The sequence below is a fragment of the Maniola jurtina genome, chromosome 20, assembly GCF_905333055.1.
Source record: "Maniola jurtina chromosome 20, ilManJurt1.1, whole genome shotgun sequence".
In the NCBI taxonomy this organism is placed as follows: Eukaryota; Metazoa; Arthropoda; class Insecta; order Lepidoptera; family Nymphalidae; genus Maniola; species Maniola jurtina.
In genome coordinates, this window is record NC_060048.1 from 3,486,834 (window position 1) to 3,511,615 (window position 24,782).

The window sequence follows — 24,782 nt, forward strand, 5'->3', positions numbered from 1 at the left end:
GCCGGGCCGGCCTGCGTCCCCGACTAATTCTGTTAAGGCAATTACGCTTACTCTTTATAGATAGTCTATAAAATATACAAGTACCAATTGTGAAAGTAGAGCCACACGAATACTGAGTGGGTGTGCGTGCTACGCGGCGCGACTCGCGACAGCGTCAGTATGAAGGAAGCACTGTGTGGCGTCGCACTGCAGAGTCCGGTCAGGCAGGCCTCGCCTCTACAGCAGGGAACACCGGGTCTTCTTCTTCTTCTTGACCTGCAGCGCGGCGCGCGTGGCCGTCTCGAACACCTCGCGCACGCCCTCCTTGCTCTTGGCCGAACACTCCAGGTACGCGAAGGCGTTGATCTTCTCGGCCATGGCGCGGCCCTCCTGCGGCTTCACGGGCTCCTGCTTCATCTTGCGCAGCTCGTTGATGGTGGCCGGGTCGTTTCGCAGGTCCTTCTTGTTGCCCACGAGGATGATGGGCACGTTGGGGCAGAAATGCTTCACTTCGGGCGTCCACTTCTCGGGGATGTTCTCGAGGGAGTCGGGCGAGTCCACGGAGAAACACATGAGGATGACGTCCGTGTCGGGGTAGGAGAGCGGCCGCAGCCGGTCGTAGTCCTCCTGGCCGGCCGTGTCCCACAGCGCGAGCTCCACTTGCTTGCCGTCCACTTCGATATCGGCGACGTAGTTTTCGAACACTGTCGGCACATACACTTCCGGGAACTGATCTTTACTGAACACGATCAATAGGCATGTTTTACCACAAGCGCCGTCACCGACGATCACTAATTTCTTTCGTATCGCAGCCATCGGTCCTGAAAAAGAATTCAACGCAAATAATTATGATGAGCGTCAACGCCTTTCATGACTTATAAATATGGCCGCCGTATAGGAATATGGGAAGGGAGTAGTTAGACAAGCCCTCAAATGTGAATAAGCACCTGAACTAGCGGAAGAAGAACAGCACCACCACATAGTACCCTCACATGCGAGGGTGGTTATTTATTATATTTTGTAGATACCTGAAGATTCTGGCTAATTTCTGCGGAATATTGACCTATCGACACTTTTTTTAATCGTCTTTGCTCATCACAAGCACTTTCGTTTCGTTCATGAAACAGTATTGCAATATAAGAAAAATGCGTAATATTGTTTCTTTCATAAAACAAAATGTAATTTATACAAATGTAATGTTATTAAATTAGTGAATATTTTCAAAGACAGTTTAATTTTTTATTTAGCATCGAAAACCTTTCAATTCAGCGTGGAACTGCAAATAAATTAAATTATTAAAATATATCATTGCCATATGTAAAAATAGTTGACATTTGTCATTGTCATAGACGTCATAGACTATATAGTTTTTTTACACCTGTGGATTTCAAGGCAAAGACTGTGGGCAAAGGCCACAATCTTGAATCCTTAATGAGCTGTGCACTGTGAAATTAATTCAGCAAAAAGCTACGTTTAGTCTTTAAAAATTTGCAACATCCCCGAACCTAGCATGCTCGCAAACGTGATCATACAGGAAAATTCCCTGTTTACTATTTTATTCTTTGGGAAAATTCCTCGAGTAAATAATACAAAAGCTAGAACCCAGAGCCGTAAACAGAAACCACAAACTTGCTAAAATACCTACTAGTTAGGTGCCTATCTACTTTTTTTCTATGCCACACGCCAAAGACTAAAAATGATTGATAAAAAAGACTTGAGTAACAATAGAAACGAAACGGGTAACATTGGTTTAGTAGCGTGAATTTTCGAAATACCAGCTTTAATAATGTGTTTTGTACAATATTGTGTTGTTTTAGACTAGAAACTAAGCCTATAAAATAATATAACATCCCTACGCTGAAAAAACTTGCTAGGTAGTTACCAAATTATCCAAAGTATTCGAAATTCCCAGCTATCATCGACGATTCTTAGCATCTTTTCTATTCCACACGTCATTTGAGAAGTAAATGGCACTTCGTGTAGCTGCGTGCCATCGATGCATTAGGTAAAGCTTTGGATCATATCTAAGTGATTTTACCGTAATTGCGACCCCCAAGTATGATCACTCTAGCTATCAGCGCCAAAATCCAGTTGCTTCAAGAACAAGTCTACAATTGCAGGTCCAGCGTATATTTTGTGCCTGTTAATGGTAGAGGTCAGTGGTATGAGATTCAGTTTATAATTTAAACCAATTTTGTTCATTCATTCCATTGGTTTAAATTTGTTGATGGAAATGTTCATGAATCTTACTCACAATATTTTTGATTAACCAGCAAGGTATACTGGTTAATAGATAGTTATTTTTGACTGTCCATAATTTATTTAGGAAAATAATATACAAAAAATATTGCTCGCAATTTTTATTTTCAAACAGGTAACTCGCATTAATGTAAGTAAACACTGTAATTTAGTTTATTAATCACAAAAAATAGCAATTTCTGTATCTACTTACTACAAATTTTGATAAGAAATATTTAAATTGTAATAAGAAAATAGAAAATGTTGCCACATTAAATTAAATTGCCACAAAAACATTAAATAGTGTAAATAGTAATTTAAATTAGAGATAAACATCAACAGCTGCAAATGATTATGTAAACATTCATTTGTTATTTAAAATGTAATTGTAATAAAAATATAACAGTCTTTAATGATATTTAGAAAACATTTATCTATTCACCAAAATAACACCATAATAGGATAATATACTATTTTATAATTCTTATGCAATAATATTGCCTGGCAAGCAACTTGGGCAATATGCTTAAATATTTTCACCCCAATAACCTTAGAAAATCCACAGCTTAATAATCATACAGTTGAGAAACTAACCTACTTGCACAGAATCAGCTATGCTGTCTGCCATACATGTAAAGGTGCCTCACTAGTTTACCTTTTTTTTTTGTAAATCTTAGCGTGCACAACTATGCAGATTTGGACAGTTTACATACTTCGTTTTACCTGCACAGTGAAACTGTATAGATTGCTTTAAATCTGTCAGCATACAGAGGCTAACTACATCATTGAATGATTTTAGCATGTAGAAAATAAAATGGCGCGGTCGGCCGCTGTTACATTTGATGCAAGGCCGTTGCAAATCTGTATGGTCATTAAACTGTGACAAAACCATAAGTAAACAATATTACGGCTTAACAAAAATAAATCAACCATCTATAAATATTATAAAATAAATGCAAGAAAATTCTTTTAAAGAGTTAGTTTGGTCCCATAGACACATACAGATTATCTTTGATTATGAAGCAGATTTTAATGACAGATTTTTGCGGGCTGCAACGCGCCTTTGCATTGATGTTCTATCATTCTATCATACTAATTTTGACAGCTTTGCAGAACATCTGCCTAGGTGTTATCAGGCAGTGTCAACTGTCAAGTGATGCTCGCTATTCCGCAAAAACAATCACTGACCACTGTATGGGTTTTCTTACACTGTGGTATTATTACTATCTAATATGCGTACTCTGTGTGCCTACTTTAACTAAAATATATGTCTGTTATTCAAATTAACATTAGGTTTGGAACGCGAAAATATTTGTACGAAAATTGTGACACAGAAATTGAACAAGTGTAACGTAAACTGGAACGTAGTCGCGTCACTTCACCGCTCTCTAGAGGTGTAAAAGTAACGAAAACGACCGTACCCGTATGCATTCGTTACTATAACAATTAGTACTCGTTACTATCGTATCGTTACTCGTTACTTTTGATACCACGTAAGATGAACGAATCGAGTCGTATTGCGTACGACAGTATGATGTCGCAGCGTTGCAACATTCGTAATCTATAGAAAACATACTTAGGTCTACATTACATACAAACCTGCGTAAGGTGCATTTTCTCACTTTTCCGTATTTTGAACCAGACGTGTGTGTGAAGTTATTCTCAATTTAGTTTGATTTAATAAGTGTAGAACTACAAATGAACTGTTGACGGAATGTACTAAAATATTAAAAATTTTAACCTTGAGCTTGAGCTTATGTTAAATATCTATACTATTACATAAAATTAGAGTATCTGTCTGTAATTTCCAAATAACTGTCTTATTATTAAGCTCATATGGTTATTTGAACGATACCATAACAGAATCATACGTTTTTAAAATTTTAACAATAAACTAAACAAACATCGGCCTTTGTAACGTACGTTTTTAAATTCACCGAATGAGCGCGCCTGCGCGTAAAACATACGGTTAGCAAACGTTTCAATACACGTATCTACGGTACTTGCGTGAACCGAAACAGTGTAGGGACGGTCATACGACGAAAAGTGCAAGTAACGAGATGCATTTGTGAGTAACGATTCGGTACTCGGTACTAGATGGCGCACCCGTTACTCAGTAACGAATACATACGGTTCGCTACAGCTCTACCGCTCTCGCTCTGACAGGTCCATGCCTGTCAGCTACTATCTATGGCTAAATTAACTCTCGAGGTCCCAACGCAGTGATTTCACTTTACAACGTACATTGTGTTCTAATTTTGTGTATTCGGTCTCTCTGTGTGTCTGTGCGCTCTTTACAAAGGCGCATTTGGAACCCTAGTCCCTTTATAAGTTTGCAAATCAACTTACACAAGTATTTAAGAAACATTTTATAGTGTAACAAAAGTAAGAGGTATAAAAATACTTAAAACGAACTTAATTTTACTTATATATTATGATATAATTTTAAATAATGATTTCTTAATCCTTATCACACAGTCATCACGGTAGCATCACAGCTTGCTTACAAATCCTCGGAGGCCATCTGGGAAAAAAAAATGTTTTATAAAATTAAAACGATTAGTTTATATACCTAGGTAATTATTCAAAGTTAATGTTTATCTGACTATCTATACGTTCTTGGAACTTTGTTAAGTACAGTTGTTGTTGAGACTTGCGGAAAGATTTCTAATTCTACATAAATTAAAATGTTTAGAATAATATTGTTGGACTACAAATCGAATTTAATCGTTACCTATAAAATATAATCGCACAGCTCGAAGGCCAATCTGAAGTTGCAAAAAACTACATACTCAGTTAAGAAAAGTTCGAAACTAGTTGGGCTTATTTCGAGTAACCATGTGAGTCTAGTAGGTTATCTAAATATGTAAAACAAAAAGCTGACTGACTGATTTATCAACGCACAGCTCGTATACTGGACGGATCGGGCTGAAATCATGCAGATAGCTATTGTGACGTAGACATCCGCTAAGAAAGGATTTTTGAAAATTCAACCCTTAAGGGGGTAAAATAGGCGTCTGGAATTTGTGTAGTCCACGCGAACGAAGTCGCGGAAATAAGCTAGTTATATTTATATACCTAATCAGTTAGTTAAAACTTCTGCATTTACCATCCTTGACCTGTGCGGTGCGGGGAAGCGCGGAAATGGTCACCAAGTATTTTTCCTTGTTCAGTTTGGTTCTCAGACTATTATTTTAATAGCAATTATTAATGTAGTTGTCATAGTTTTTAACCATCATCAGGCTTTATTCTACAGACTAGTTGGGATTATGAATAAAACAAAATATAATTTTAAGAAATGAAACTTTTATATTTTGCTTACAAAGTCACACAAACTTCGAATATTCAAATAATTAATTATAATCTCTGGATATTATTATCTACGGACTTTTAACTTATGCAATAATAAATATTAAATACTAATAAGTACCTGTTTTGTGCTTAAATATTAATATGATTTGTAGCTTAGACTTTCATGTAACTGGGGCGAACACCTATAGAACGTACATTTTGCTCAGACTTAAGATTCAGTTAAAGCGTGACAAATCAACGATGTAACGGTGTCTCGTTTTAACAGTGTCATAAGTCAAAGTTTGCTCTATATATCTGTCAGGACTTCGTCTGTGGTGGCGTTTGCTGGCGCGCGTGTTGTGACTTTTTGGAGTGTTTTTTTGTTAAAACTGACTGGAAAGCGCTCTAAGGGGGTGCCGTGTGTATGTCGGTGAGCGCCGGCACGGACGGGGTCCAAACTTGTATAGTAAATTGTAACTTGTTACAAATAACTATAAACTTGATATTGGCTAATCATTGTAAAAGCCAGACGAGAGAGAAAAAAAATATATATCTGTCAAGGGCTAGCCCGCACAGCGAATAAAAATCACACGATTTTTTTTTGCCATTCTGTAACACATACAATATTATGGAGATACCCGCACTTACGATATAAAATTCGCGCGGGGAAAAATCTGTTATTTCATACAAATTTCACGCGGTGCGGTGTTAATTTCGCGCGAATATTTTGTGCAGTATGGAGTTGTATGGCGCTCACAGTTCGCAGTGCGTGTAGATGAAATTCCGTACGCGTAAAAAAAAATCGCGCGAATAATAATAATCGCTGTGTGGGCTAGGCCAAGTCTGAGATCTATAGATCGTACTTTACTCGGACCTAACTACTTTGTTTGTGTAGTTGTTGTTTGTGTTTGTAGTACTTTGGTCAGACCTATGACACTGTTAAAACGAGCTTGTGTTGGATACTTAACTCTGTTTCGTTTTTAACTCTAAGTAAAGTTTGAGCAAAATCAAAGTATGCTCTATAGATCTATCGCTCTAGCTAGAGTGTAAGGATATGAATAGATATCTCAAACATAAATCAGCCTTACATGTTTAGTACTAATGTTGAATAGTAATTGTATCTACAGTCTGGTATAAGTTCTATTTAATACTTTTAATGACACCTTTGTAAGTTATACGAAATACCAATTTATTGTAGTTACCTATATTAAGTTACTTTATTTAATACACATTTTAGGTAACTATATTTTTCGTACAATAAAATCACAACCTACGAAGCCTATTATGTCCTTCGCCCTCCGTTTATTAAGGTCTTACGGTTAGGCCCTTGTTACACGGGGAGACAGCAAGACAACTAGTTGGCAACTGCCGACCATTGACCACTATCACATCTGATGGAAAGTGATGATGTGGTATATATGGTGTAATGGTAGATATGACGCGTTTACCTAACTTGAATTTCATTAAAATGTTAAAATGTACGGAGAAGTCAAGGGATTGAAAAAGGCAACTTTTTTCATGTAACTAATTTTCCTACATGATTCCAAAATTTTCACTAATATCTTTTCATGATCCATATTATAAATGCGTATGTGTCTAAGTTTATTGGTTTACTGGTTTGTCCTTCGATCACTTCGCAACCGGGCAACGGGGATCGACATGATTTTTTGCATGTAAAAATCCGTAGTAGTAATCCGTAAGCCTATGGTCGTAAAGGCAAGAATGCTTAATCTATCTTCCTGGATCAGGAGTCGCGCCGTTTGAGAGCATTAGATGCGTCGTGGTAGGCAACATCCGTTGCCAGCTAATAAAAAGTTTGCTCCGTTGCCAGAAAAAAGTTGCGTTGCCGTCTCCCCGTGTGAGGAAGGCCTTAGATCTATGGCGTGTTCACTTCTTTACCTTTTGCCAAGCGAAGATGCCATAGGACAGGCCGGCGCCCAGCGCGAAGGCTATGAAGTAGGGCAGGTACTTGAACGAAGGGCCGGAGCGCTTCCTCATCAGCGTTGTGATGAATTTCAGCTTGCCGTCAGTGTATGGCGGGTAGCGGCCACTGGGGACACAAATGTTACCAGTATAATGTTTATTTTTGAACTATCTCACTCCCTGGCGCAGTGGCCTTAAGTGAGAGGGTCCTCGGTAGAGGCAGTTTGAAAATTTATAATTTCTCTTCTGATTTGGTTTGGTGGGAGGTTTCAGCCGTGGCTAGTGACCACCCTACCGGCAGAGCCGTGCCGCCAAGCGATTTAACGTTCTGGTACGATGCCGCGTAGAAACAGATCAAGGGTAGCAGTTTAGGGGTACTAGAAACAAGGAATCAAATCGCTTCGTACGAATTCGTGGAATTTCGGCTGTGTAGGCAATAGACCTTCAGGATTCCTATGCAGTCCACATTTAAAACTAATGCTTCCAGATATTTCGGGCACATTGTGCGAATCATACTCCTGCGTGACTGCGTGGTTGAAATAGCAGTTTGACTGCTTAGACTTAAGCCACTGTTAAAACGAGACAGCGTTATATCGCTAGCATAAATCTATCTTGTTTTAACTGGAACTTAAGAGCAAAGTCAACGTACGCTCTACAGATCGTAACCTTAAATCTTCGAACTTTGTGTAAAATATTAAATAATGAATAAACTTACGAAGCAAGCTTCTCTCCGATGGCCGCGAAATTTCTGACCAAGCAGCTTTTCTTGTGCGTGAATGTATCGAACGAGGCTTTGCCGTGGTAAGCGCCGATGCCGCTGTTACCGACTCCGCCGAATGGCAGGGTGTCAACTGGAAATTTTAGTTTAGTATAAAGCCACGCTCACTTCGCATGCCTTTTGAACCCCTACGAAAAGGCACGAACGACTAACTCTCATCCAGTGTGAGCGGGACGATGGATGAGAGTTAGTCGTACGTACGATTAGCCTAAGATATGCCACAAATAGCCGCAATTTTTCTTGGGTTCTGTGGAATCATGTGACAATTGTGTACACAGGCCAGTTGCAGGCCTCGTTCAGGCCAGCGCCATTGCGCAAAATGACAGGCAGGCAGATCGCGCGAGTTCGTTCGTACGTGCGTTGGCGACGCACTAGACGCCAATACATCGCGTATACGCGCGAAACACGTCGCCAGAGCCCAAAAATTTTGCACCAATTACTATGCTCAAAGTTTATTTTGTTTTTAGCTATATGACTCCCCCAAACATGAAACACCTTGTACCTCTTCTAAATAGTTATCACTTTTAAAATTCAAAATTCTTTAGCTTTCAGATTTTTTTTACCTAATAAGGTGTTAGCTAATAGAGAGACAATGTATCGCCTCAACAGCCGGCATGCAAAAATAAAATATTACAGCTAACTCTGCCTGTATTCAATAGTAAATACCAATCAAAAATCCGACTGTTTTCGTATCTGTGTGGGAGAGTCATACTTTTATTTAAGTTTACATTTTTACAGCTAGCAAAAAGTGCATGCTTTGAAGATGTGCTAGTATTCAATATTATCTACAAATCAGGGAAGAAACGAGCTTTATTATATAGATGATATAGTTTAGTAAAACAGCTTGACAGAAAATAACGCAAGCCACACAATTTTATTAGTTTAATAAAATTACTTTACTAGCATTTATAATAGTTTTTATATACAAATAGAGATTTTATATGTTAAAATTATTAAAAAGATTGCAGTAAAGAAACGTATCGAAAAGCAATCGTTAATCATTCTTTCTCACTCTTCTATGCCTGTGTTAAAGTGTGTGAATTAGATGGCTTCACTTGCCTAAAATTCCTGAAAATCGTTTCTTAATAGAGGGTCTATGCTATAGATTCTGAGCGAAAGGTAAATGCTCAGTTTATTGCCGACGAAAATATCAACTTTCTAGATCCAACCAAGGGTTTGGATGGACGCTTAATAGTCAGTCAATGAGTGGGCATGACTTTTCTATTAAACCAATTTTCAAAAAGGAGGATGTACTCAAATCGGCGCATTTTTTTTTCTATAAATGTATACCGATTTCTCCGAGATTTCTGGACCAATTTGCGAGATTTTTATGCACATATTTAGATTTCATACCTCCCATATGCATGAGCGTATCGTTAACACACATTCCACCACTGCTCGTGTTCTCCGTTAGACTCTTGCGCATCGCGTCGTCTGATGTGAACACGTAGAACACCAGCGGTTTTTCCCTACCAAAGATAATATAAACCGCCACCGTTACAACCATAGACTATATAATTATTTATAGATTATACAAGTTTTAGAAAGAGTAAACAAATGTACCTAAGTTTAATTTTTAGTGAAACAAAAGTAAAACTAATTATCATGATTTTTGTTTATGCAAACAGGAATATTTTTTTCTACAATAAACAGGGTTATAATACAACAATATACTTTTTGTACATAATTTTTGAATAAAAAAATGTTATAAACAAACTCTGAATATTGATAAATTACATTTAGGTATTACGAATAAGGATTTTATAACATAATTACATACTTAATCAAAATTTTACAATAAACCATCACCAGGAAAATTCCAACACCAGACATGCTCCGCCACCATCACCAATGTTCATCACCACTAAAACTAGCATTCAATTTCCATCACTACTATACACTATCATTCAACTACCACCACCAGAATCCGAATTATACTACCGCTACCATGAAAATTACACGTATATGTATAGAAATTTTAAGTTTATTTGCAAGTCACGTTCGTGTTCTTTTTGTGTTTTTTTCCGATGCTGACCGATTTTCTAAATAACCGATTATTCAAAAAAATCGGCTTTTAATTATGAATCGACTGATTTGCAACCGAAAATATTTATTGGACCTTTGAACTTATTTTGCATAAGTTTTTCGTAAAAATTAATAAGTAAATAAATAAATAATTTGAAATAGTGATAAATTTTAAAATGTTGGTATACCTACAGGACAAATATACCGGTCACTTGATGTTGAGTAGTGATTTACCACTAAAATTCAAATTCAAAATATTTTTATTCAATTAGACTTTTACAAGTTCTTTTGAATCGTCAAAAGCATCTACCACTGGTTCGGAATGCCTTTTCTACCAAGAAGAACCAGCAAGAAACTCGGCGGTTGCTCTAAACATTTATACCGCCTAAGGAACCGACTTTGCTGGCTACTTAGGGTTATATCAGACGATTCATTTGGAGTGAAAGATGCCAAATGAAAGACAGAAACGAACAAAAATGAACCATCTGATAGAGTTAGGAATTCGTTGAACCGCAATACAGCAGTTGGTTCTACAATTTGTATGTTCGTGAAAGGAATGATCTTAGCACAATGGGTAGTCAAAGTATACCAGGCGCCAAGCTGACGATTTCCAGAAAATCATCGTATTTTATTGTAATCAGTACAAATGGTCATTGACCTAGTATAAATTAATTGGAATCAATTTGTATAAATTACTTTTTAATGCAAACAATTACCATATAATGGATAAGACTACTTGACCTCGAAAATGTGTCTTGCATACATAAACTTAAAATGTATTTCGACGAATGTTATCACTAGACATTACATAGCTGTACACACATCAATTATCCTTATTTTTTAATTAATGAAATGCTTCACAAATGACTAATAAAAATTTATAATGACCCAATATTTTTTTTAATGTAAAATTATAAAATTAAAATAAATAGAACAGGAACCTATACAATTTTTCTGTTGCGATAAATAATTGAGATAAAAAGATTTGCTAGCCGTTGGCCTTATATACGCAATTCGACGAGACTTTTAATTTAAATAATAATAATTACTTGTAGTGACTAAGTTAAAGTCATTAGGATTTTTTTACACTTAGTCCAAATTGTAAAGCATTCACAATGTGGCTGAATTTTCCGCTATTTATATTAACATAATAATGTTTTCTTTGTAAACAATATGTCATTGTTTTGCAAAAAAAAAAAACCCAATTAAAATGGCAAGATTTTATATTCAAAAAACTCTTTTTTACTTAAAAATAATTGCATTTTTAATTGCAAACATAAAAAGTTAATCCTCAGATTTTATTATATCCAAGAACAGAGTAATAAATACCTTTTTATTAGCAGTCATAATAATGAATGGTCTCTTTCAAACTTGAAAATCATCAGATATCATTGTATTGAAAATAATATGCTAATGTTATATATGTATTAAAAAATAAGGGATAAGTGCACAAATCAGTTGCTATTGCACAGTCAGTGTTCCGTAAAAACTAACTGACGTAAACTAAAACTAAACACATGACTGTTTTATTGCACTATAGATAGGGAAGAACGTTATCTTTTTTATTTTTTTATTTATCTTGGTTGTTATGTTGTGTTTTACTAGCACTTGGTGTCCGTAGTAATCACCTTTTTATTATTATTGTACTTTAGAATTTTTGGGATTTTCAACAGTAGTGGCGTGCAAGTCATAGAGGCATAAATCACTGCTCATCCAAGTTGAAGTGGCTCAATGTTTTTAATGCTCAAATTTTTCATCATGACATAAATATGTAACCTAACTAATTAATACTTACTATATCTTTAGAGCCTGTGCACGCCACTGTTTAACAAGTTTTAGGTAAGGAGGGACACCACGCGAGTTCCTTTTTCCGTTCGTTCGTCTGTCTGTCAGTCTTTGTATCGCGTCAACCGTAATAGGTAGAGAGTTCAAATTAGAGAATGTGTTTTTCTATTGGCACTAAAACAAAAATTAATAAAGATTTCAAAATGGCCGCCACGAAAATTAAAGTGTTATTTCTTGTACGAGCGATGGTGCGGAACCCTTTGTGTGCGAGTCCGACTTGACCGATTTTTTTTTCTATCGGCTTTATGGCTCTAGGTTCTAGCCCTTTTGAGCCCGGAGTTTTGTAGGTATTGCAATGTCAAACAACTTTAGACCATATTTTTTTTTTCAAATAGCGAAAAATTCGGTCACAGATCAAGTATCCTACCCGACGTCTCCTTACCGCCATAGAACATGATCGTATCGTTCACGCAGATGCTGCCCGAACGAGTTTGCTCTGTGACCAGCGTTTGTATGTTGCTTTGCTGGCTGAAGAGATATAGGACTAACGGATGTTCCCTGAAATGGTCCTTACTCAGTTGTAACAGTGACGACGATCACGATGAATGATCTTTTATTGATTAAAACTAGCTGGTGAAAATATATTTTTTTATCATGCGATCAATAAAGAATAGTAAATCAATGTCCTATGCCTGACGACTGTCACTTGAAAAGTTGTGTTTGAAAATACTTTGCATACAATACTTACGTTTTATTACGTGGGAGCTCTTTGTTTTTTCGGGATAAAAGTAACCTATGTCCGTCCCCGGGATGTAAGCTGACTCTACACTAAATTTTATTACAATCGGTTCAGCGGTTGAGCCGTGAAAACGTAGCAGACAGACAGACAGACACGCTTTCGCATTTATAATATTAGTATGGATAATCCGTACTTAATATTATAAAACATACTGCTTTTCAAAAATCCTTTCTCAGCGGATGTCTAAGTCATAACACTAGTTAAACGCAATGCATGATTGTCTTCAAGCGAAAGAATCTTAAAATACTTACTAATTTCAAGGTCATTCGAAATTTTCGTTGATTAATTGCTGGTAATGTCTGCACATTATGTGAAATATTACCGGAAAAATAGCGCGGAATTATTCAAAAACTCTACAAAACTATTTTCACCACTTAGTTTCAAAAACACACACGGTTATTGCCTACACGCATCCTTAATTATTCCTAATCTGTAAAAAAACCATGATATTATACCATAGATATGTTACGGTCATATTACATGACGTATAAAATTAGTTTTTCGCTGATGAGTAAGACAGAAGATATAAAACACACGAAATAAAAAGATATTATTATGCCATAGTTTTATATCTTCACTTTAGACGGATATAACTATCTACTTTTAAAACTGTGTATAATATCATTGGTGCAAAAACGTTAACATATTTTGACATCTCCCTCACATAAACACACACATACACACGCAAACTCACAAAATCAAAGACTTCTGTAAAAAAAAAAACTTTCACACTGATATCTAACGCATAAAGCACCACCCATTTTGATGGTAATGTAATGAAAAACACCAAACTAAAACTGTGACCTGTAAAATCAATGATTAATTAAGACACCCAAAAATATTGCAAAATCGGCCTTATCAGTACAACATAAGGTAGTTTTTAATGCCATTAATGTGACCACAGAATTCTAAATAAGGTTACAGAAATGGTATCTGTCCTGTCTTTTATATAAAAATAATTTGAAAGAACATATCTCTACCGTCGAAGGCAACGTAAATTAAACTGTCATGCTATGCAAATACGTCTGTGTTTTTACAATAGAGCATAATGATGGTCAACTACACATCTGTGCAGCGACACATTCTTGCTCCTTTAACATTTCTATACTTATTCTGAGTTCTGTGGCTGTGACATAACCCGTAAGCAAAATACGGCGAATATTAATCGTGAAATCGTCTACTTCAAAATGCCGACTGATTTAAAATGGCTCCCGGAATTAATTATGCTTCTTCATTTTGATTTGTATGCATTTTTACTTATACATTCTAATATTACAATATGCGAAAGTATAGTTCGTGAATACGTCCGCGTGGATTTAGACTTTTGAAAATCCCATGGGAAATCTTTGATTTTCCGGTATCAAAAGTAGCCTATGCCACTCTCAACTGTCCAGGTCTTTAACTATATCTATGCCAAAAATCACAGCGGCCCGTTTCTCCGTTGCGCCGTGATTGAAGGACAAACTAATAAACAAACACTGTCTCATTTATAATATGGGTAGTGATGATGGATTTGGATGTTATCAAATTGGACGCTTTCCTTTCGAGACCATCTGCAGCTCTTAAGATCTCAACCGAGGTCAAAAAAAAATTCAAAGGAATTAGTGAAAAAATCTACATAATTTTTCTATCACAAAATCTCAGAGAATTTACGAGGAACTTAAGAAAATAAAACATTGCTAGGTCCTAGCTCGCACTGCAACAAATCAAAATGGAGTCTATAATGTAGAATGGGTTGAGCGATTTGCTTAGTATTTTTTTTTAAATTAACGTATGACGTGTATAATATGTAAATGTAAAAAAACATACCTGTCGTTAATAAACTTGATGGCTTCATAGGCGTTTTCCACGGGTACGATCGGCAGTATGGGACCGAATATTTCGTCTTCCATGATTTTGTCGGTGCCCGTGACGTTGGTCAGTATTGTTGGTGAAATAAATCGTTCCTGGGCGTCAGTCCGACCGCCGACCACTACTTTGTCTTTGTTTGCATCTAACAATGTCTGAAGACGACTGAAAATATTTCACTTATGCTAATCAAGAGAAGTAACTTTAAATACCTTTTGTGAGAGAGAGAAAGAGGAGAGAGAAAAGAGGGGGGGGGGGGGAAGAAGCGAGAGAGAGGGTTTGTTTAATTTTAGGCTACAGCAATTATTGTATATATTAATTATTTATTCAAACGTCTTTAAAGAGCGAGCCTGCTGTAAGGTAATATTAAGTATCTGTGCCCCCATCAAAAATAATTTCAAGTGATTTCACCGATACTTACTATTAGTTTTCCGTCCGAATAGGAAAACTGCCAAAACTAAAAAGCCTGCTTTTTTGTCAAGCTGCCATACCTTATAGTGAGGTGCGTGCAGACAGAGGGCTATCAGGTACGAGCCTGATGGGTGCCACGCAAAGGAGGCACTAATGTGTTCGTAACAGGTCTCGGAGCCTCCCAATATGCCACCAAGGGGGTCTCAATAGGTGAAATCTTATATAGCCCTATGTCTTTCCCAGGACACTGACTATCTTACGAAGATTTCCCTCCATTAACAAAAAAAAAAAGATACGAGTACAAAAAAACATACCCAAAGTGCCTGCTGTTGATAATCCTGCATAGATCTGGTGACTTTTGAGGGTCTTCCCCGTACCACTCTTTTAAAATCTTTTTCGAATATTCCACGAACTTGTCCTGCACTTCTTTGGAACATAGGACGTAGTCTGGAGCGATGCAAGTCTGTCCAGCGTTGATGAATTTGCCCCAAAGGACACGTTTTGTGGTGATCTCCATGTCGACCGTGTTGTCTATGTATACTGGACTGAAAAATGAAAAAATATGTTCATCATCGTTATCATGATCAACCCGTCGCTGGCTCACTACTGAGCACGGGTCTTCTCTTAGAATGAGAAGGATTTATAGCTCGTTCACACAGGCTTCGTAAGCGTAGACGTAGCGCGTACCATTGCGTTGTAATGTATGGAACTTTATGAAACATGGCACACCGCTTACGTAAAGCGTGGACGTATGCATAACCCGGTGCGTTAGGAGTTTACGCGCGTCACTACGCACGTGTCACGTGTAGGCAATTGGTGTGAATCGGCCTTTAGGGCATAGTCTGCCACGCTGGCCCAGTGCAGATTGGCAGATTACACGCACCTTTGAGATTTCAAACACCATAATGTTATGGGGAACTCTCAGCAGGTTTTCTTACGATGTTTGCCAGTGCGCGAAATAGAAAACCGAGGCCCTTTTACTACCCGAGCCGGAGGCAATGTGATAGATTTTTTCCATGACGTAAATATTTTTATTCTCAATGCATTCTTAAAGTACAAATTCCAGTCTTTTTAGGCTTCTGTACCCGAAGCCTATTGGCCCTATTGCCTCCGATATCCTCCGTCCGTCCGTCCATAATAATATCCGTCATAGACAGAATGGTGAAATTCTATTGCCGCTTCGGCAACAACCAATAATAAACATTTCAAAATGGCAACCATGAGTGCTTTTGTGTCGTTGGTACGGAACCTTTCGTGTGCAAGTCTGACTCGCACTTAACCGATTTTTTATCTAAGCTTTATACGTATCCATAGGTTATTTATTATTTATTTATACATGCCACCAATGTCAAGTTCAATGTCAATATTTAAATATCTAATTTTGTAGACTACGCGCAGTGCATTACAAAAACTGTTCTTGATTATTAACATCTAACAAAATATATTTAAAAAATCATAATATATATAACTAGCTAATACCTTCGACTTCGTCCGCGTGGACGGCACAAATTTCAAACCCCTATTTTACCCCTTCAACGGTCGAATTTTCGAAAGACCTTTCTTAGCGAATGTCTACGTCATAATAGCTATCTGCATGCCTAGCCCGATCCGTCTAGTAGTTGGAGTTGGGCGTTGATAGATCACCTTTTCCTTTTACATATTAAGATTAATTATTATTATTCGAATTAGTTTTTACATAATTTTATTCAAATTAACTCATTACCAACAGCGACCAATAGACTAGTTGCATGTCGCATACATGAAAATCTAATAAAAAAAATCCGACGAATTGAGAACCTCCTCCTTTTTTTAAGTCGGTTGAATAGAAATAGTATGATTGAGTCTAAATGTTTTCGATAGGCTTCACTCCAACAAGGTTACCCAAAAATCTCATTAACGTATCTAATTCTAATCCTATTACAAAACCTGGTCAAAACACTCGTAAGGTAGGATTCCGTAGCTACGCTAGTTGCTGAAAACTATGGCGGTCAATATAATAAGTTTATCTAAAATGATTGTTTAAAAACTTAGGAATCTGATATTGATTTTACAATATCTATTCAACGAGATATTACTCGAGAAAACTTGATATACTTCATAGCAAGTTTTTTCTACGAGTAGTTCAGGAGGAAACCTGAGAAATCTTTTTATTTGTCATGTTTCAAAATTTTGTAGTGGTACCTAAAACGATGTACTTTTTTTCAGGTCTCAATCAGTAAGGTTATTTTTAAAATAGCTGTGACACACAGACGGACATAAAGACAGACAGACCGAAGGGTACAGGAAACTATAAGGGTTCCTTGTTTTACTGCGGAACCCTAAATTTTGCATAGTAATACGATTAGCACTGATAATGAAATAATGTTTAAAACCTAGACATCGTTATGCTCGGGCCACATTAAGGTTAGCGTCAATGCCCAACAACGCCATAATTATCGCGATAATTCCGTAGATAATCAACGCGTTAAACTGAGTAGCCACACTTGAACGGTTATGTCTAATGCGAATTGAATTGAGGTTAAAATCTACAAAGGCCAAACGGCAATGTGAATGCCGATGTAAATTTATTGCGTTAGGTCCTGGTCTACACCTACGATAAACGACCATTAACGCATTTATCAACGGCGTTTCCCGTTTATGTAGCCCGAGCATCAGAGATAAAATAAAATTACACATTTCTGCAGACCTACAATGACGATAAAACTACTTCATGGTATAATAAAATTATTCACTGAATCGAGAAAACCGGATCTTATATATTAATAAATTATTATTATTGTTTACAGATTCTAACTAACGATAAATATTTCTTGGTGGTCAAATTAAGAGGTTGGAAGCCCAGCTTGTTCTATTATTCCTATGTGATAACAATTTGTAAACTTCTAATTGGTTCATCTCGTGAACGGTAATAGGCAGAGTTGAAATTTTCACAGAGTGTGTATTTCTATTGCCGCTATAACAACAAAATATAATGAAAAAAATCGAGATGGCGAATTTAAAAGTTCATAGAGTACGATGTACCTTGTACGATGGTACGGAACCCGTCGTGTGCGAGTTCTAGTCGCACTTGACCGGTTTTTAGTGTTCCGTACCTCAAAAGGAAAAACGGAACCCTTATAGGATCACTTTGTTGTCTGTCAAGAAACCTATAGGGTACTTCCCGTTGACCTAGAATCATGAAATTTGGCAGGTAGGTGGGTCTTATAGCACAAGTACAGGAATAAATCTGAAAACCGCGAATTTGTGGTTACATCATTTAAAAAAAAAATTAAAATGTGTTTGAATTTTCAAAATAAGATAACTTTACCAAGTGGGGTATCGTATGAAAGGGCTTTATTGTACATCCTAAAACAGATTTTTATTTATTTTTATGTATAATAGTTTTTGATTTATCATGCAAAATGTTGGAAAAAATACCCAAGTACGGAACCCTCAGTGCACGAGTCTGACTCGCACTTGGCCGGTTTCTTTTTCAATTTACCTTTTCCCTCCTAACTCCAAGGTAACAGGCGTCAGATTCTTGGTCGCAGCCTCGTAAACAATCCTGCCGACGTTGGTGCCTCCCGTGTAGAAGATGTAATCGAACTTTTGCTTGAGAAGCTCCGTCGTTTCCTCTGGACCGCCTTCCACTACGATAAATGCATCCTGCAATTCAGTGCAATCCTTCATGAGCGTAAACTCATAAGATAATAATGTAATGGTGATAATTAATTAAGTAAACTTAAAACTAAAACTAAGGACACATGCTAAACAAGTAAAACATTTATTAATCCCCGACCCAAAAAGAGGGGTGTTATAAGTTTGACGTTTGTATCTGTGGCATTGTAGCTCCTAAACGAATGAACCGATTTTAATTTAGTTTTTTTTGTTTGAAAGGTGGCTTGATCGAGAGTGTTCTTAGCTATAATCAAAGAAAATCGTTTTAGCCGTTTGAAAGTTATCAGCTCTTTTCTAGTTTTCTTATAGAGGAATTTGTGTCGGGGGTTTTTTATATTTTGAGTTATAACAGAATAAACTAGAGTGAGGGAACTCTTGGTTTGATCTTGAATCCACGTATTATGTCAAATATGGGTAACGTGAAATCAAAGGAAAATAGACGATTCACAGGCTATCTAATGTAGGCGTCAAATGTAGATCAACATTTGTCGCCTGCCAGTGAGGGTCTAAGGTTGAAATCTATAGAGCGCACTTTGACTTTGATTAGACTTAAGGAACTGTTAAAACGAGACAGCGCTATATTGCTGACATAAAACCGTCTCGTTTTAACTGAAACAAAGTCAAAGTACGCTCTATAGATCTCAGCCCAACTTTCGTGAACTGTGCTAATACTCACATTGTCCAAATATTTAGGTAAGGTATCAGCTATGAATTTAGCACTAGCCACCGCCAACTCGCTGGGTTTTAAGATCACGACGTTGCCAGCTGCGATCGCGCCAGCAAAGGGCAATAGCAGCAGCTGAAGAGGGTAGTTCCATGCTCCGATGATCAGTACCACTCCATATGGGTCGTTGAAGATGACCACGTCGTCTAGCATGTTGACAAAACCTTTTGGTGGCTGTGGAGGGAAAATTCTTTATCACCACTACTGACTTTATCCATACTAATCCATGCTAATATCATAAATGCGAAAGTGTGTCTGTCTGTCTGTCTGCTACCTTTTCACGGCCCAACAGTTTAACCGATTCTGACGAAAGGTACTGGGTTAGCTTATATCCCGGGGACGGATCTAGGCTACTTTTTATCCCGGAAAATCAAAGAGTTCCCACGGGATTCTTAAAAACCCATCCGCTTAACCGATTTGTATGAAATTTGGTACCGAGGTAGCTTGCGTCCCTGTAATTGGCATAGGCATTTTATTCAGGAAAATCAAACAGTTCCCACGGGATCTTCAAAAACCTAAATCCACGCGGACGAAGTCGCGGGCATCCTCTAGCTAATATTATAAATGTCAAAGTGTTTGTTTGTTGATTTGTTAGTTCATCCTTCAATCTCGTCATAATGTAGCAATGGATTGGCGTGATTTTTTGCATGAGTCTAGTTAAAGACCTGGAGAGTGACAGGCTATATAAAAATATAATTTTAGTAAACATTTTCCTTTTGAGTCATCATAACAATCTACACAAGGACTTCTTAATTAGCATAGTCGGTTGTTATTTATACCACACGAACTTTGTACATGTGCAGGTAAATGTAAACATGACAAGTCATCATGATGTTATAGTAAATGCTTATCAAGTAAATAATTTGCGATTATACTCGTACATTCTGTATTTTTAGTAATAAATAATAGAAATATCAGAAATTATAGTTAATTGTTATATTTTTAGGGTTCCGTACCTCAAAAGAAAAACTGGAACCCTTATGGGATCACTTTGTTGTCTGTCTGTCTGCCCGTCTGTCGTGTCTGTCAAGAAAACTTATAGGGTACTTGGGAAAGGCAGGTAGGTAGGTCTTATAGCACAAGTAAAGGAAAAATCCGAAACATACATGTTTAGACATCTAAACGTGTACGTAACTGAACGGTTATAACGACACAGTGCTAGCTAAGATAATTATTAATTATTTATTTATTTATAACTAACGCACTATATTCCTCATCAACAAAGGAAATATTTCCCAATATACTTATGTACAACTACTATCTGATGCCCGCGACTTCATTTGCGTGGATTTAAGATTTCAAAAACCCTATGGGAAATCTCCAATTTTCCGGGATAGATGTCGCTCTCCGAGTCTTAACTATACCCACGGAAAAAATCACGTCGATTCGTTGCTCCGTTGCAACGTGATTGAAGGACAAATCAATAAAAAAAAAACACGCTTTCGAATTTATAATATTGGTAGTGATATACATTGTAATCTTGGGTCATAATTACTCATAATCATGCAATCGGACGTGAAGATATAATATTAAAATAAATCAACTCATATGAACTGATAGATAGCGTTAACATTGTTTGACCTTATTCGTATTCGTGTGGCGATTTGTTATCAACGCTTTATTATTCATTGGAAATGTACACAACAACTGGATATGCGCCAAGTCATGTTTGCTTTCTACATAAACGTTCGAATACAGGAACAGTGGATAGCTACTGGATTGCAAGCACACAATACACTGTGTTTTTAACCCAAGACTCAAAAAGAGGGGTGTCATAAGTTTGACGTGTGTATCTGTCTGTGGTATCGTAGCTCCTAAACTAATGAACCGATATTAATTCAGTTTTTTTTGTTTGAAAGGCGGCTTGATCGAGAGTGCTCTTAGCTATAATCCAAGAAAATCGGTTCAGCCGATGGAAAGTTATCTGCTCTTTTCTAGTTACTGTATCCTTTAATTGTCGGGGGTGTTATAAATTTTTAATTTACACTTGTAAATTATACATAGGTACGTAACAGAGTAACGGAACTATGTTATTTTTGCATGGATATACCTAGTTTAAGAACTTTAGAGTGAAATAGACTACTTTTCATGTCGGAAAATCAAAGTTTCCACGACATTTTTAAATCTAATATTCCACATGAACGAAGTCGTGGGCATCATTTAGTGATAAAATAGTTTTATTTGGGCCAACTACCGCTGGGTAGACGATGTATGCTAATGTATTGTGTGCTTGCAATCCAGTAGCTACCTATCGTATGTTTATTTAGAAGGCAAGCATGACTCGGCGCGCATCCAGTTGAGTACATGGAGCAGGGATCTGTCAAAACAAGAGATTTTTAAAAACAGACATGAGACCATTTATATGAGAGAGAGTTATGATCGCAGTCACCTCTGATTGGTTGACACTCGCTCGCTATTGGCTACAATGCATTGTTGCAAGCCGATAACAACAATTAGCAAATAAACAACAAAAAAAAATAATGATTCATGCAGGTTTTATTGAATCGAGCTACTGTTGACATAGTTGTTTAGATAGATTTAAGGAAAATACCACTGTATTTAACGAAAATTTCCACGCCATGTGGACGAAGTAGCTTAGTCGAATATTCTGCCACTTAGGACATCCATTGTAACATAGAAACCTAGACACCTTCTTCCATACTAACTTTTAAATAACTGTTCCATAAAAAATACATGTAAGGGTCAGCGCAAACTAAGCATCAAAATGCGAGCAATCATTTTTCATTGATTAATTAATAATTAACTAAATTAAACTAAAATAGAGTTCAAAATAGCGTGCAGGATAAATCTACAAGGAATTATGTCTTGCACGCTATTTTGAACTCTATTTTAATTGAAATTTAGTTCATTATTAATGCATTAATAAAAATTGCTCGAATCGAGCATTTTACAGCTCATTATGCGCTGACCGTAACAAAAGAATAGAAATTTTTGAGCATCATTTTAATTTTGACTTTCTCTTTCACTCTCGTCTGGCTTTACAAAGATTAGTAGCCAATGTCAAGTTTGTAGTTATTTGTAACAAGTTAGTTAAACTATACAAGTATGGACCCCGTCTGTGCCGGCGCTCGCCGACATACGCATGGCACCCCTTAGAGCGCTTCCCAGTCAGTTTTAACAAAAAAAACCGTCCAAAAAGGAAGAGCACGAGCGCCAGCTAACACCAACACAGACGTAGTCCTTGACTTTCTCTATACGTTATAAATATAGTGCGCGTCAGGTCGACATGGCAATCGGGCTGGGGACGCACACCCACAAATACCCCGCGCTAACCCAGTGCGAGATAGAGCGGGTGTCCGGGGCGACTCCCGCCTCATACCCCGATTGCCATGTGGACCTGTCGCATACTATACGCACGTCCATTCCGCATACGTCAGTTACTGATCGCCATCCAAATGGTATAAAATATTAGATATATACTAGAAGGATGCCCGGGACTTCGTCTGCGTGGATTTAGGATTTAAAAGATCTCTTGGGAAGTGTTTGATTTTCCAAAATAAAAAGTTGCCGTCTCCATGATACTCTCTCTGTATTGTATGTTATTCTAAATAGATGTCCAATTTTTTTTCTGTGTAAATTCACGTTTTTAAAAATCCTATGGAAACTTCGATTTTCCGGGATAAAAAGTACCTAGCCTATGCCCGTCCCTGGGCTGCAAGCTATCTCTGTACCAAATGACTATATTGGTTAAATGGATAGGCTGTGAAAAGCTTGCAGACAGACACACACTTTCACAGGATTTATCACAGCAGCAAATCTAGCTTTCGGTGTCACTGTGAGAAACATTATACTCTCGATTTTATTAGTAGAAAGTAACTTTAGCGATATTTTGATTTAATAATAGTTTATGCCCGCGGTTTCGTCCGTGTGGATAAATTTCGTGTGGAAATTTATATTTATATTTATTTTGATTGTAAGGGGCTTTTTTCAAAAAATCTTTCTAAGCGGATGTCTACGTCATAATAGCTGTCTGTACCTATGGCAAATTTCAGCCCGATCCTTCAGTCAGTCAGTCAGCCAGACAAAGTAAGGCGTAGACGTAGGCTCTCTAAATAATGCACTCATATGCAAGAATGCTCTTGATTGCAACCGCAAACCGGAATGGAAAACCGGCGAGCTAACAAAGTTGAGCAAATCAAGCAAAGGTAGGTAACAGTTGTATGATGTAATCTAAACCGGTTACTTGAAAATACATTTTGAGGATAAAACGTTGATTTATCAAAATCATTAAGTAGTATGTCTTGAAGATCAGCAGCTTCTATCTATGGTAATTTTGTTAAATACGAAAGCGTATCTGTATGTCAATCTACCTGTTATCTTTCCACGGCTCAGCTGTGTAACCGATTTTGATAAAATTTAGTATAGAGATAGCTTGGATTCCGGAAAATCAAACAGTTTCCAAGGGATTTAAAAAACCGAAAGTCTCGTCGACGCAATCGCGGGTATTATCTAGTTTCAGAAAACATCTTAAGGTGCATGGCACGGGTCTGCCCGCGAAATTCTTTAATTTGGTTTTTCGCAATTTGTAACCTAATACGACAAAGTAGGATTATGACATTCTAATTCCGCCGATGGCAGTATCATCTTCACAGGATTAGATAAAAACCTTTACTTGGAAGTGTTTAAGAATTCATCAAGTTTATTCAACAATTTAGTTAAATCATTGACAAGCTTATTGAATCATAAACCTATTATTTTTGAAATTCTTCGTTCACCTCAGATCGCTCAATATGACAGACTTATCATAGCTACCCTGTCTTTTATAATTTAGGAATTATACGATACTTAACCTTTTCAGTTTCGATCATTCTTTGAACTATTCAATATGTTGGTCAAATCATTGACCAAGTATTGGATTTCTAATAGCCTTTTCTAATAGCACCTTTGATTCAGAGTTCAGACTCGTGGTAAGGGTTTCTATCAGATAGCTCGTCTGTGATTCATACATCTACTAAATTAAAGAAACTTACCCTTTCAGGCTTCGCCCACTCTTCGAACTTATTCAATAGATTGGTCAAATCATTGATAAGATAGTCGACTTCTAAAAGTACCGCCTCAGTCTTGCTACGCCTCAAGTCTTTCACGAGGGCGTCTATCATTGCTCCGCTGTTCTCTTCGTACATTCGCAGGAGGTTCTTTAGCTGTCTCTTTCTCCATTCTAGGGGCTTCGTTATACCGCTGTTGAATGTGTCCCGCGCTTTTTGTACAACCTGTAAAATACAACACTATAGATTTTTGGAATCTTTAATAAGAGAGTTTTATCAGCCTATATGATTGGTGCATATTATCAGGCCATGCTCACT

The 24,782-nt window shown here is 37.1% G+C and overlaps 2 protein-coding genes across 5 annotated transcripts in view; both read right to left on the minus strand.

Moving 5' to 3' along the window:
* Positions 1-85: 85 nt before the first annotated feature.
* Positions 86-1,116, minus strand: LOC123875514 (ras-like GTP-binding protein Rho1). The gene is made up of 2 exons (XM_045921380.1): positions 927-1,116; positions 86-800 (listed from the first exon to the last, which is right to left on the minus strand). The coding sequence occupies exons 1-2, from the start codon at positions 958-960 to the stop codon at positions 217-219; spliced, it is 618 nt and encodes a 205-aa protein (XP_045777336.1). The 5' UTR covers positions 961-1,116; the 3' UTR covers positions 86-216.
* Positions 1,117-4,587: 3,471 nt separating this feature from the next.
* LOC123875503 (aldehyde dehydrogenase, dimeric NADP-preferring) overlaps positions 4,588-24,782 on the minus strand; it is a 39,091-nt gene continuing 18,896 nt past the window's right edge. For 2 of the 4 annotated variants that reach the window (XM_045921357.1, XM_045921358.1), the window contains exons 3-11: positions 24,450-24,689; positions 19,411-19,632; positions 18,559-18,722; positions 15,392-15,622; positions 14,628-14,831; positions 9,563-9,678; positions 8,147-8,282; positions 7,408-7,558; positions 4,588-4,741 (exon numbers count right to left, since the gene is read on the minus strand). In XM_045921357.1, the coding sequence (XP_045777313.1) occupies positions 4,721-4,741; positions 7,408-7,558; positions 8,147-8,282; positions 9,563-9,678; positions 14,628-14,831; positions 15,392-15,622; positions 18,559-18,722; positions 19,411-19,632; positions 24,450-24,689 (1,485 nt within the window). In that variant the 3' untranslated portion in view covers positions 4,588-4,720. Of the gene's footprint in view, positions 4,742-7,407; positions 7,559-8,146; positions 8,283-9,562; positions 9,679-12,461; positions 12,578-14,627; positions 14,832-15,391; positions 15,623-18,558; positions 18,723-19,410; positions 19,633-24,449; positions 24,690-24,782 lie in introns of all 4 variants that reach the window. The other 2 variants (XM_045921356.1, XM_045921359.1) reach the window with 2 other exon arrangements.